General features: G+C 36.5%; 1 protein-coding gene and 1 long non-coding RNA gene across 8 annotated transcripts in view; both read right to left on the bottom strand.

Annotated features, from left to right (window-relative positions):
• LOC108306691 (ST18 C2H2C-type zinc finger transcription factor) overlaps nt 1–15,000 on the bottom strand; it is a 140,950-nt gene that overhangs the window by 124,445 nt on the left and 1,505 nt on the right. For 2 of the 6 annotated variants that reach the window (XM_037739703.1, XM_037739697.1), the window contains exon 1: nt 8,669–8,739. The exons of 1 other annotated variant lie outside the window; for it this stretch is intronic. In XM_037739703.1, the coding sequence (XP_037595631.1) occupies nt 8,669–8,698 (30 nt within the window). In that variant the 5' untranslated portion in view covers nt 8,699–8,739. Of the gene's footprint in view, nt 1–8,668; nt 8,748–10,553; nt 10,722–15,000 lie in introns of those variants that run through there. 3 more of the 6 variants (XM_037739699.1, XM_037739698.1, XM_037739702.1) reach the window with 3 other exon arrangements.
• Nucleotides 1–15,000, bottom strand: part of LOC119471770 — a 241,325-nt gene that overhangs the window by 57,456 nt on the left and 168,869 nt on the right. Inside the window, exon 3 of one of the 2 annotated variants that reach the window (XR_005200851.1) lies at nt 8,669–8,747. The exons of the other annotated variant lie outside the window; for it this stretch is intronic. This is a non-coding gene — a long non-coding RNA (uncharacterized LOC119471770). The remainder of the gene's footprint in view (nt 1–8,668; nt 8,748–15,000) is intronic. 2 annotated transcript variants of the gene reach the window in all.

Genomic DNA, 15,000 nt, shown 5'->3' on the forward strand with positions numbered 1-15,000 from the left:
CGGCAACACTGAAAAATAGCTGGCAATTTCTGAAATGGGTTAAACATAGAGTTACTATATAATCCAACAATTTGACTTTTAGGTACATACCCAAGAAGGATGAAAACATGTGTCCACTTGAGAAATGGGACACAAATATTCATAACAGCATTATTCATAGTAGCCAAAAAGTGGAAACCACCCAAATGTCTATCAACCAATTAAAGGAAAATCAGTGGAATATTATTCAGCAATAGAAAGGAATGAAGTACTAAATTAGTGCAACCTCTACGGAAAACAGTAGAGACATTTCTCAAAGAACTAAAAACAGAACTACTATTTGATCTAGCAATGCCACCACTGGTGTCTATCCAAAGGAAAAGAAATTACTACACCAAAAAGATACCTGCACAGGTAAGTTTGTTGTAATATTAGTCGCAATAGCGAAGACATGAAATCAACTTAATTGCCCATCTATGAATGACTGGATGGAGAAAATGTGGTATCCACCCACACACATGTGTACATATACATATCTACCATGGAATACTACTCAACCATAGAAAAGAATGAAACCATGTTGTTTGTAGCAACATGAATGGGACTAGATGCCATTATCTTACCAGAAATAACTTGGAAACAGAAAGTCAACTACCACATGTTCTCACTAATAAATGGGAACAGCGTATGCACATGGGCATAGAACATGGAATGAATAATAAACATGGGAGACTCAGAAGGGTGGGAGGTGGGAGGAGAGTGAGGGATGAGAAATTACTTAATAGGTATAATGCACACTATTTGGATGATGGCAACACTAAAAGCTTAGAATTCACCGCTGTGCAATATACCCATGTAACAAAACTGTAACTTGTACCCCATATCTATACCAATAAAAAGAATGAAGTACTTACATATGCCAAAACATGGATAAGTCTTGAAGACATGCTAGATGAAAGAAGCCAGGCAAAACAAAGACCCCATATTATGTGACTCTATTTATGTGAGATGCCCAGAATAGGCAAATCTATAGAGACATAAAGTAGATGAGTTATTGCCCAGGGCTGGGAGGAAGATGATGTATCTTCCCTTTGGAAGGTGACAGATAAGGGGTGCAGAGTTTCTTTTTTGGGAAATAAAAATGTTCTAAAATTGACCATGGTGATGAATGCAAAACTCTGAATAGACTAAAAACCATTAAACTATATGTACATTTGAAATGTGTAAATTGTATGGTATGTGAATTATATCTCAAGAAAGCTGTTAAGAAAACAGGTGAAACCATACAGACCACAGTAAGGTGCTGCATGCTATTTTAAGAATGATAGGCAGCTATTGGACTGCTTTGAGCACTGGCATGACATAGGGAAATCAGTTTTTGGACCATGGCAGTCAACCGGGTGTGGGAAGATGAACCTGGATGGAATGGAGGTAGTAAAGGTGTAGATAATATGAGCAAGTTGAAATTTTATCCCCTTTATAAACAAGAAAAAAAAACGTAAATTAAGAACAGACCTGTATCTCCTGCCTGCTATGATCTAAACACATGACTTTCAACTCCTCAACATGTGTTCTCTATTAGAGAAGCCAACCTCTTCCCTCTCTCACGCCTCCTACTCTTTCTCCATAGGACCCCAGATGGGAGAATAGTCTCCATATGCCCACCCCACCCCCTTTTTTGAGGCAGGGTCTCACTCTGTCACCCAGGCTGAGTGCAGTGGTACGATCATGGTTCACTGCAACCTTGACTTCCCTGGCTCAAGCAATCCTCCCACTTCAGCCTCCTGAGTAGCTGGGACTACAAGCACGTGCCACCATACCTCACTAATTTTTGTACTTTTTGCAAAGACAGAGTTTTGTCATGTTGCCCAGGCTAGTCTCAAACTCCTGGGCTCAAGCGATCGCCTGCCTCAGCCTCCCAAAGTGCTGGAATTGCAGGCGTGAGCCACCACATCCAGCCTCCACTTTCCCTTCAGCCTTTCTAATCGCATTCATCTTTTAAGACTGTTTCAAATCCAAGAGAAAAATCCCTACCTTTTCTGGTTCTTGTTAGTCTTGTAGTTTTCTGAGTTTCAATGCCAGTATCAATTATATATAATTGATGTGTAATAATATAAAATTTAAGAGTTAGAATGTTTTCTTTTTAATTACACTATGCAAATATAATTAATAAAAACTAACATGTTAAAGGAACTTGCAGTTTAAAACCACTTCACACTGAGTCTATAGAATTTTCCTACCTTATTTTACAGAAAAATTTTGGGACAATGAACTCTGAATGATCTTAACATCTCATCCATAGGCTTATAAAGGTATCGTAATCTGCCTGCATGCCTCCTTTCTTCTGGTTTTAGAGGAAGAAAGAGATCTCCTCCTTTCTAAGGATAGGTTCTCCACTGGGCTCACTTTAGATTTGTTTCATACTTCATCTGCTTCTTTCAGTCTTCTTATCTCTCCTGGTTCTTTCTCCTTAGCATAGAAACACGTTTCTTCATTACCTACTACTATCTCTGTTTTTCAGGGTCAAACTTTTTTTTTTCTTTTTTTTTTTTTTTTTTTTTTGAGAAGGAGTCTCCCTCTGCTGCCCAGGCTGGAGTGCAGTGGTGAGATCTTGGCTCACTGCAACCTCCACCTGGTGGGTTCAAGTGATTCTCCTGCCTCAGTCTCCCAAGCAGCTGGGATTACAGGTCCCCACCACCACACCGGGCTAATTTTTTTTCTATTTTTTAGTAGAGACGGGGTTTCACGATATTGGCCAGGCTGGTCGTGAGCTCCTGACCTCAGGTGATCCACCCACCTTGGCCTCCAGAGTGCTGGGATTACGGGCGTGAGCCACTGTGGCTGGCTCAAACTTTTTAATATTCCCAGAGACTTCTTTTCATTCCTTGCTTTCCCTACACAACTCATGGGCTGCTATCTAGCACATTTAATGGTGCAGGATCAGTCTGTTTTCAGAGCAACTCACATGATTGCTCAGTCTTTCCTGGAGAAGCCATTTATGTCTCTGGCTTATGTCTCACTCTATATATTCTCCTTGGAAACCACATCCAAAGATGTATCTCTTCATCCCAGGTCTCCCTCCTGAATTTCAGATCCACTGATCACCTCAACATCACCACCCAATTATCTCTCATTCAACTTGTATAAGAAAGAACTCATTATGTTTTCCTCTAAACAACCTCTTCCTTCCGAATCTCCTATCTCTGCTAACCATTCACCTGGTAATCCAAGCCTAATGCCTGTCACTTACGACGCTATACCAGTTGTCAAATGTCTGTCCTTGGCTTGCCTCTTGCATAGCACAGCTCCTACTCTACTGTGATGGCCACTTGCTCCTGTCACCTGCTCTGGCATAAGCTCCTTGAGTATTTGTGTTGGCATTCTCCCTTCTTGACTCAGTTGCTGGAACCTAACGGATGCTCAATATGTTTGTCAAATGGATGGATTCAAGACTCCTTAAATGCCTCTTCTGTAAAATCTTCCCTGATGCTAACGCCAAACAAAGGTGGTCATTCTATTCTTTAGACAAGAACTTTATTTTTCAGAGGAAGAATAGAATTGGCTATGCCTGGTGAGATGCTCTGGCCCCACATACGTTAAGTCTGAATAGTATAGTGAAACGGCGTGTAACCTGCCCTAGCATGTGAACAGCAACACAGCCAAGGTTGGCAGTTTTGCCTGCATCACTTTCCTCTGCTGTGGCTCAGGAGGTTCTTAGGGGCAGAGGTTGTAGCGGATATTCATTGTCTATATACTTCTGATACTTTTAGGCCTGTAAATATTTCTTAGTCAACTGATTGCACAGAACCTAAATAACTTGCTCACTATTTTCTAGCTCTGATAGTTATGTTTTCTACTTCACTGTCTTGAAAACTTTAGTACATGAAAAATACAAACATCATTTTACATCACATCCAGCTGGAATAAAATATTGTAATCTCTTGTAGATGTGGCATCTACCGAGGAAAACGTAATTGAAACTCTTCCTTCTTTTTTTTTCCATTAGGGTCACAAAACTGGGGAAATTCTTCATTTCTACATGCTTTCTTTTATATAAACAAACATGTATACATTTCTCAATATGTTAAAGTTTCTCTGCTAGGTACTGAGAAGAATAAAATAATTTTAAATACAGTTTCTCTTCTAAGAGATTTCTGTCAAACCTCAATAACTTAACTCTTTTTACTTCTTAGAGTACTTTCACATAACATTTTCAAAAGACTAGAAATGCTTGCAGATTAATCTATAATAATTTAAGAAAACTGTACAAGCGTTATAACAGTAACTGCCTAATTAAGATCTAAAATACAAAATAAATATTAAAGTGTGTCTAAATATATTAGCAACCTGTAATCTATCTTTTCAAATATTTTTTAAAGCAATTGAGCCTCTTTCAAGTGCAGTCTTAATGACAAGCCCATAGAGTAAAAGCACAGAGGCAGACTCTTGGAGGTGTGGCTGCATACCTCTTCTGGGGGCTATGGTGCCTGAGGTTGAATTCAGGCTCTGACCAAGCAGCCATGGCATCGTGGGCAGATTGCATGGCTCTCCATAGTGCAGTTTTCTCATCAGTAAGCAGGGAATGCTAGCCAATCTTACCTTATAGACTGTTGCTTTGGTGACATTGTGAGAATTAAAATAATTAACAGATATACAGGACTTAGGTAGCCAGGCTTGGTGGCTCATGCCTGTAATCCTAGCACCTTGGGAGGCTGAGGTGGGTGGATCACTTGAGGTCAGGAGTTCAACACCAGCATGCCCAACATAGTGAAACCCCATGGTTTAGTAGAAACCTCTACTAAAAATACAAATATCAGCTGGGGGTGGTGGCTGGCACCTGTAATCCCAGCTACTCAGGAGGCTGAGGCAGGAGAGTCGCTTGAACCCCAGAGGCAGAGGTGCAGTGAGCTGAGATCATGCCATTGCACTCCAGCCTGGGCAACAAAAGCAAGACTCTGCCTAAAAAAAAAAGTTATTAGAAGAGTGGTTGGCTCTATGTCAGTACTTTTATTATTATTATTATTGGACAAAAATGTTTTCTGCTTGACACTAAAATACTCAGAGGAAGAATTCAATCACCAGATGTTTCTGTGTATCTATGTTTATACTCACGGAGCTAACATTTCTGGCTATTTAGCCAAATGTTTAACTTTCCATCCAATGTGTAGCATCAGAGCTGAAGCTCCTGTGATTCTCAGAACAGGCTACTTCTCATAGCAAGGTTAATTGGTGTGCTACATATACATGTCTTCCAGGGGTATAATGAGTGCTTCTGCAGTCTTTGAATTATTTTTCAAATTCATAGGATGTTTTAATTTTTAAAAGTTCATGGAGTTACAAAATTTGGAGGATGAAAAGGGCTCCAGGGGTCCCCTAGCATGACCCTTAATGTGACAGATGTTATTAATAAGGAAGGTAAAGCAACTTGTCAAGTCACTTCATCAGGATCATTCAAGTACTTAACGATATTTAACTGGGACTGGAACACAGATGTACTTGGGATTCAGCAGCATTTGACACTGTATCGCTGACACTGGTTTTTCCTCTCTGTTCTGTTCCCAGAGACACCATATCCTAAGGAGAAATTAAGGGAAAGGGGTTTGGGGGACAGTCAGATTTGGGCTCAATCTGAGTTCAACGCTGCTTCAATCTGGGTTCAAGTGCATCTTCACATCTCTAGTCAGTTGCTTCCTTTGTAAAAATGGGATACAAATGGAATTATTATGAGTGCTAAATTATATAATGCATGTAAAGAACTTGACACCATGCCTGGCACAGTGTAAGCACTTCACAAATATTAAGGATCATTATAATTATCGTCACATATATCATCATTGTTATGAACAAATTACATGTACAGTGTTGGCACCACAAGTTCTTTTTCTCATTTGCCAAACCTAAGACATATTTCTTCAGTCAATGATTTTCCACAGAGTGATGGGGAGTGGGTATGAAAGAGAGAGAGAGAGAGAGAGAGAAAGAGAGAGCTGTGTACGTGCATGTTTCCATTATTTGATAAAGTCAAGTAGCCCTGGATCCTATTGATTCTTCAATTCCTCTCAGCTTACTTGCAGTCCCTGTGATAATGACCTGTGTATTAACCCTAATATGCAGAACCCGACCCTTGCATCCTCCAGTTGATGAGATTTGATTATGGAAGAAACATTCCCAAGGAAGTAGGGCATCGGGTAAGGAACTTCACCAAACTTCAAATGTTTACAGTAGCAAAGAAGGGCCATGATGAGGCTGATGAGACCTGCCATGAGAAACCTGGTCAGTATGTGATTTCATACCAAAATAAAAATGCTTGGAAATGTGACCTTTAAACCAAAAGGTCTGTATCAAAACTTGCAAGCTGTTCTACAATTTGAAGCCTAAGGTTGGAAGGGTCTTTGATTGAATGTGAATATTTCAGAAAAATAAATACCAGTAGGATATTCTATTAGTTCCGAAAGTCTAAGTGAAATATATACCTCATGTACCTGTGAAAACTAATGTAAGCAATATCTGGAAGAGTTTTCTTGTTTGCTCATTTTGTTTAGAATTGGAACCTGCCTTTCAGGAATGAAATGACAGAGCTATAATCCCTAGGAAAAAAATGCCCAAATACATCATAGAAACTAGGATAATCCTTCATGAAGTCAGAAGCAAAAAAAGAAAACAGAAAATAACTTCCTCTACCGTTAAAATAGCCACAGCATCCACTTCTATCCCCATTCTTTCATTTCCCAGGTCTGACATTCTGCAGATGACCGCCCTTATTTGTCCCTACATGTTTTCCAAAATATAAAAGTGAAATAGAGTCCCAAGGGCACTGTACTTGAAAGGTTATGAGAGTTAGAGAATTTTAACCATGCCTGCCAAACCAGCAGATGGCTTGTGATTATAATTATATGCATCAATAAAACGAATAATCTTTACAAAATTTGAATTTCTACTAAAGTAAGGGATTTAGTAAGCAGATGCAACAGAATGCATTTTCTTTAACCCTTTTGGTAGACACTGGTGTCTTTCACACAAAAAAAGATCTGGGACTCCATAAATAATAGATTTATATTTCATATACTCTCATTTTTTACCCCTTTCCAGAGTAGTCATATTGTCAGCCTCAATCTTTCCCTGATTTCATTTTCTTCATGAGCATATTTCAACCTCACCTCATTTTCATCCTTCAGAATAGAAATGTTAAGACTACTTCTCTACCATTGTTTGATATTTGAAAGAAAATTTAAAAGAGGTAAATACCTTTATTCTAATTCATACCAATATACTATAGAAACAAAAGAGCAAACAGTGGACACATCTTTCTATCCGATGGTATTCTTTTACAAATTGGGTTTTCAGCAACATTTTTTTTGTTTTCATATTCTTTTTAATCTACATTCCAGGAATGAAAATACTGTTTATTCTATTTAAATAATTAACCATTTCCTTTCAGTTGGCTTCTGCCTGTCATTATAAGTAAGGGTAACTAAGTTTTATCTCATGTCAAGCATGAATTCACTCATATTGAAATTGGATATATATGACACATCTGAAAAAAAAGGATGTGGTGAGGTTTACACACTGGCCTTCTGCCATGTTTTCTTTCATGAGGGAACCTCAAAATTTAGGAAATTAAGTTAAGCTAGCTACGTTTACTTTTAAATCTTGGAAAGAGCAGAGAAAATGTACAACAAAAATTTTCATTCTTTTTTTTTATAAAATAGTAATGCAAATATTTTTATAGAATTACAAAGTGTAACTCTTCATTAGAATAGTATCAATTAATACACATTTCACCCAGCATACCAACAAATAGAATAGTTAAGAATATTTGGAGAACTGATATTAGTGCAGATATCTCTAGCACCTTCAAAGTTAGTTGCACTGTATAAATCAAAGAAATTAAAATAGTCTGATCTAAAATGCTCTTATACTGGTGTAGTTAATTCCACTTAATAGTGTAACTAAATTACTAATAGAACTTTAAAGGCATTGACATTTTTGCAGGTCAATTCAATTTACCTAACGACACAAAATATATGAGATCAGAAATTCTCAGCAACAAAATTCTTTCAAAGTTACAACTTAAATGTATAGTCCAAATCCTATCAGGGCAAACATTCCTGCAATCAAAATCCAAAAAGTTAAACCAAAAGGGTCATACATTTTTGTCTAAAAATTTATAAATTTGATGTAACATTTGACAACACTGTATTCAAACATTTGTAAAGAAATTCAGATCTCTCTTGAGTTCACTGGAATGGAATTTTGTCATTTAAGATAAAATATTCAGCAATTAACTGAGTTCAAGATTCTTTACCTAAGTGACAAAAATAAATAAAATATTTTCCAATTATAATGTTCTTAAGGAGGAAAAACTTATACCAAATTCAGTGTATGAACTAAAAGAAACAATCTAAGCTAAAAAACTTAAGAAATAAATCCCAAAGGGGCAAAATAAAAAAAAAAAAAAAACCAGAAAGAAAAAACTCCATGATCTTAATAAAGACCTATGCTGTAAATACTTAAGTTTCAGATGTTTTCATTTTCAATTAAATGAAATTAAATATTTCTGCTTACAGAAAGTTTCGGTTGAAGTGTAATAAAATTTTAGGTATACTTTTGATAGCAACTAATATAACTGCATAATAAGCCAATTTAATCACATACACTTAATATAGCTTTAGAAATTTTAATATGTTACCTTAGTCTTGATATGAGCACGCAGACACATAAAACCAAATTGTCACAATGCTTCAGGGTCTCTCACAAAATTGGGGGCTCTGGAAGTGAAAATACGAGAAAGAGTTCTGTATGGGTACGAGCGAATGCACAGGCGGTGTGTGACATGGCATTGGCACGTCCACTCGCTGTCTCAAACTGCAAGTGAAAGTTAAAAACACCAAACACAATATGCCAGGGGTGTTAGGTATATGAGCTTATTAAATTTTCACTGAAGTTATAAGGCAACATTTATCTCCCATCACCCTTGTCCCCATCTAACAGACCAGGAAACCGAGGCCTAGAAAAGTTAGAGAACTTATCCAGGGGCACAAACTGAGTCAGTGGAAGAACCAGATTTCAGACATGTGAACTCGAGAAGGGAGAATTGTAGCTTCTCTCATCACTTTGTCACTCATATGCACTTAAGATGACTGCCTTATTCTCTAGGAAGGATTAGATAGGTTCTAAAAGGAGCTACAAAATGGAAAAGAGGTATTACTGGCAGCATCTATTACAGTCCTTTGAACCAAGCAGTTTTAATATTTATTTGTTAAATGAGTGAATCAGAATAAAAGTTCAGTAATACAAAGTTTCTTTCTAACAACAGAAATTAAGTTTCTCAAATTTCTTTAAAGAAGGAAGCTGTAAAGTAGATAAAGCCATGCCTATTTTCTTCAAATTAAAAAATAAATATTTCAGATGCATGACCAATATAGGTGGAAACAAGTTTGCATGAACCAAAGGTAATGATCTGGGCCCTTCTCATCTTAATGACAACACAGACCTATTCTGTTTTGAAGAGTGACCATTACATTTCTGCAAAAGTAACTCCACTCCTTTCCATCCACAGCGATGCAACTAAACAAACTTCAGTCAAGTTTGTATACCCTTTGCTGTACGGTAAGGATGGAGGTAAAATATTTATAGCCAGACAAAACAATTATGTGTTTTCTGAAACACTCAATTCTTGTATTAACAGTAGGAACATTAACAACTATAGGAAAATACATTGTAATACATGAGATTCAAAATAAAACATTCATCACAGAAGGATAGCCTAATGCATTTATAATGCCTGGAAGAGTAAAGTAGTTACACAACTCTGCCTTAAACTAAAACTGGTAGGTAGCAACTGTAGCCATTTTTAGATGGGTTGCTTTTTCCACGATTTCTATCACATGAAAGGCATAATGATGTGATGACATATCAGAAAAATCTCAGTTTAGTAAAATCAAAATCTATCTTCCCCACATATATTTTACTTGAAATTAAAAAGACACTATTATATCACTTTCTTCACAAAATTTATTGCCTCCTAATTTCTGGCTTTTGTTAAAACAATACTTAGAATTGGTAATATACAACATATATTACATTCTCTACAGACACACATATAGTTCTAAACAAATTATATAAACAAAATGTACATTAGGAACATATTTAATAGAGGAAAAGTCCTTCATGGAAAAAATGGTAAAGAATTATGTGACCTCTGATCACCCAGACCATATTACCAATATTATGGATCTTTCATGAATGCTATTAATAAGCTATTTGTTCAGTATGACAATGCTGCTATATACTTATATAAATAAATATTTTTCAGTGTAAGTAATGAAAGTTAGCAAACTGATTTCTATACAGTTTTAATTCATGAACAGATGATTATGACATGCCATTCTCAAATTAAATGACAGTGGCTTTAAAATTGAATACTGATACTGATATTATGAACACATCTATTTTAAAACACCACACTTCTGTTAACAATACTTTTTAAATGTTTTTGATGAGACCGTCAGAGTTTATTAAACCACTGACAACCCACTTAGCGGACAGTTTTTAGAATAAAATATTTAATTTACCTGAATGTCTTGTAACAATATCATCCTCTCTTGAACTAAACATCCTCTGAATACACAAATCTAAAGCAGACAGACATTTCAGCAAGGCAAAAAAGACTTTCTGGCAACTTCCTGTTGCCATATTTCTCTAAAAGGATCCTGCAATGTTACACTTCAATCCTGCAAACGCATTTTTCCAAGGGACACAGCAAGCCAATGCTGCTCCAGTGTCAGAAGCTTTGATTTTTTTCCCAAGTACAGCAAGCAAATAACCACTAATCCTATTCAATATTACAGATTCACAGTAATGATTCTATTTCCAGATTCAAGAGAAGTTAAATACACGAGGAAAAGAGGAGCTTTTGTTTTTCTGTTTTGTTGTGTTTGATTGGTTGGTTTTTAAGACACTGATCAAGGAAATAGTTATTCCATCCACGGTATTAAATATATATTAGGGGCTAGGGCAGTTTTATATGGTCACGAATGAACTTCACTGCACACAGTTTATGCCCCAGGTTTCCATTATCTTTCAGAAGCAGTAAGACTAAATTTAAAGTTGCTTCATACATTTGAAAGTTTTCAAACCTGAACCAGCAATCTGAATGGTAGTTATTGGCGAAAGTACCATTTCTCCAACAAACAGCCTGCCTCTCGAATTCAAGTTCACCTGCGTTATGGGTTCACTTTACTTTTTAAATTTACAAACTTTTGTGAAACGGCAAAACAAAACAACAATAACAACAAAATAAGAACACTGATCACTGAAGCGGCATTTCCACAAGTGATAGCAAAATCCCTTCATTCTGACCTACTTGTCGAGAAACGGACTTTCAGCCCCACGGTTAGGCTAAGATCTGTTCTACTTTCTCCCTAGGGCTTAATTGCCAGACTGACTTACCGGTGCCTCCTAGCCTTTGTTCTGCCTCTCACGCTGACATCAGGGAAGCAGTGATGTAGAATAAAGCAGGGGTGGGCTACGTTAGTCCAGTGTTTGTGTCGTTGTGTGGTGTGCAGGGACACTCTGTGATACTCTAGTGAGCTGCTAAGCTTTTTTTGTAGGCTTTGTGTCATTTACTTAACGACCAATCTCATTAGCTGCCAGGGTACAATGGGCTGATGCATTTTCTATGTACATACTCCACACAGTGACCCTCAAGGTTGCCGAAGGTCTATTTAATCAGTCAAATGCTGAATATATTTGCAGTAAATCACTAAAAAAATAAAAAAATATATGAGAATACAAAGGTATCTTACAGGCTTAATATTTTCTGGTGGTTATTCGCAGGTAATAAAATGCATGCATATTTAGCTCAAACAAGGGTAAAGCAGGTGGAGATGAATTGTCTGGTTTGCACTGCTGACCTTAATTTTAGGAAACTTTCAGATCAAAGATATTTTCTCTTAGCAAGGAGACCGGATTTGAAGTTTAATTTCTGTTTTACTTTAATCATATTAGCACAACAGAAAAGAATTGCTTCTTGAGCAGTTTCTCCTTCCTCACCCCCCTTCCCCCGGCAAGTCCTACCCCCTACCCAAGCAGCCTCAGACCTGGCAAAGTTGCATTTATGCCCTCTTTCAGTTACAAGGTAAAAACCCTTTTAACTCCTATGAAAAATGAAATGCTGAGAGCACTATGAATGACGACAGCTGTCCATAAGTATCAGGGAGAGTTCTATTGTCCAGCTTGTCCCTGGATAAAATGAATACTTTACAGCAGAGGCTGTTCAGCTTGGCTAAAGAGTGTGGGGAGAAGGGGAGGAGGTCACTGGAGATTTCGCACACTAATTTAATCTGGGAAAAGGACAGGCTCTGCATCTCCCTTGAACAGACTGGCAGCAATCTGGGCCCCCACAGAACTATCTCCTTTTGCCTGTGCTCTATTTATTCCTTATCTCTGTTTACCAACCGCTAGGTCCCTTTCATTCACACCACGAGGCCGTTTTCCTACTATCAGTCAGCAGCTGACACTGTGGAAGAGCCTCAAAGGCAAAAAAAAAAAAAAAAAAGATCAAAACTAAACCAAAGCTGTATAAACAATGCCACAGTACAAGTAAATGCATAAACCCTGATTCTTAACCCAACCCACAGGGTGCAAACAGAACCTTTAGAGTAAATCCAACAAACCCACCACAGTGAGCTGTGGGCCACAGAGAAAGAAAAGTCAAAACACCATTCATGAAATCACCATCCAAAAAAAAAAATTGCTAAAATGTATACTGGCTACTGAAATAACCTCGCTTTCAGGGGTATTCTTATCTCTATCATAGATCAACTAACTGGCCAACAAGAGACATTTACCTTGTAGAGAAGGTGAAGTATACATTTCTAAGGGAGGCCTGGCTCTCATTAAAATGCCAGCAGTTAAAGGAAAATCCACCAATGTGATTATAAGCTAAAGAGGATGAGGCAACACCAACTTTTCCAACACCTTATCACATGGATTGAATTTAAGCAGTCCAAGACTCAGAATGGTGTTAAATCCCCATTATTTTCATGTAAAGATATAAAAAGGTCCTATACAATCCAGCCAATGAAATCTTTTCTCCATATCTTGTGGATTTTGTCTCCTTATGTCAAAACGATTAACATGGCAGAGAAGTTGGGAAAAGACTACCTCATGGACAACTTTGTAATATTTTGAAGCATTCTGCAGAGTGTGACCAAAAACAGAGACTGAAGCAACTAGTTTGAAGTCTGGAAAGAGGAGAAAATAAAATAAATGTTTTTTTGAACATCACAACCTTTGGGGAAATATGAATCTTGAAAACTTTACTTATATTAATGTTATAAGTAAGTGCTAAATACTTATTTGAATATTTCAACAAATAGAAAAAGACATGCTTAATATAAACATTTCTTTGAAGTGATTCAGAATTTGTATATAATATATATGTGTATGTATAGATGTATATATATGAATATATTATAAGCATAAGTATACACACTGCCTCCCACATACACATACACATAATGGGAAGTGCATAATTTCTAATGCCTAGAGTTCCTCAGATTAAAAACTGAGATTTACTTTAAATTTCCCCAGGTTTTCTTTTAATCATTGAAATGATTGGAAATGATTGGTTATTGTCATAAAAATCAACACCGTATTGACTCATTCACTAAGATCTTTACCAGAAAAAGGAAGGACAATGCAGCTCATTATCTAGGATGATCAATTGGTCTGGATTTCAGTTTGTGTTTTCACCTATATGCATTATGAGCAATGAAGTCTTTACTACTTGGATCCCTTTTTCCAAATGAATTAATGAATTAAATTTATCCTTTCACCAGCTGCTAGGCAGCAGATGGAACCATTTCTGAAGCCTTGTTGAATTAAATCCATAAAACTCATTTCCTAGGATTAGCCGTCCAAAGTTTCTTTTAATGTTTATATACCGCTTGGGATTTTGAATTTCATGATGTTAAACTTTCAATTTAACTATTCTTTTTGCATTTCATATCAAACAATTATGATCTTTTGGATTTCTATAGCAGACATGGCAGGTCACATAAGGACAAGAATTAATTTCAAGAGCAATAAAGTCATGCAAGTTACATTTTTTGATATGTTTGTTCACGTTGCTCTACTACCATAGAAACTATTTGCAATGAGCTGTTGTCAACCTAAAGAGGAGTTACATATTTAATAGCTATAAATTTTATTTGTGTAGAAATAGTTTAAAGCTGCAACTCGAAGCATTCATTAACATTATGAAAGCTTAAAGCTTGGGTCTTGCAGTTTAGTTACAGGAGTAAGATTGTTCTGCAAGTAACATTGTTAATTAACAGCAAATAATTTCTGCATGTGCCAGATTAATTTATCTAATGAGAATTTAATTCTGACTTTAAAAAATGGAAAGAAAGACAATTATTCAGAGTATGTATGCTAACTTTTTAAAGAGAAGCTACCATGGACAGCTCCCAACATTTCCTGTCTTTCCTAGGTCACTTGCGGTTGTCTAATTTAAGAGAAACCAGGAAATTTCAAATCTTACTGGTTCATGTTATAGCGGAATACTAATGGCCACTCTAAAAAAAAAAAGATTCCTTTAAACGTAACCACATTAGGATCTCATGAAAGTTTCAATGTACTTTGAAACGTTTTAAATACAACCACCTTATGCTCTCCAAGGCCCAGTATATCCAAATTTAAAATATAAAAGCTTTTAAGCTTAAAATGATGCTCCTACCATAACATAAATACAACTAAAAAAGAGTGAATTGCTTTTATGTGCAACAGTGATTTCCGCTAATTTGGCAAAAGAAATCTATATTAATCTAATATTGTAGTAAGCCAAGAAGGCCACATAATAATCACCACTGAGTAATTGAATATTTAGAAGAAGGAGAAAAGAGAACACTGGTAATCTTAGGTTACAGGCATAAAAGTAGGATACCATGCAGATAATATTTGCAAAGAAAAATAAAAAGCAAAGTTAGGGAAAGTCTAATTTTAGTCTTACTTTGG

The sequence above is a fragment of the Cebus imitator genome, unplaced genomic scaffold, assembly GCF_001604975.1.
Source record: "Cebus imitator isolate Cc_AM_T3 unplaced genomic scaffold, Cebus_imitator-1.0 Scaffold73, whole genome shotgun sequence".
Lineage (NCBI taxonomy): Eukaryota > Metazoa > Chordata > Mammalia > Primates > Cebidae > Cebus > Cebus imitator.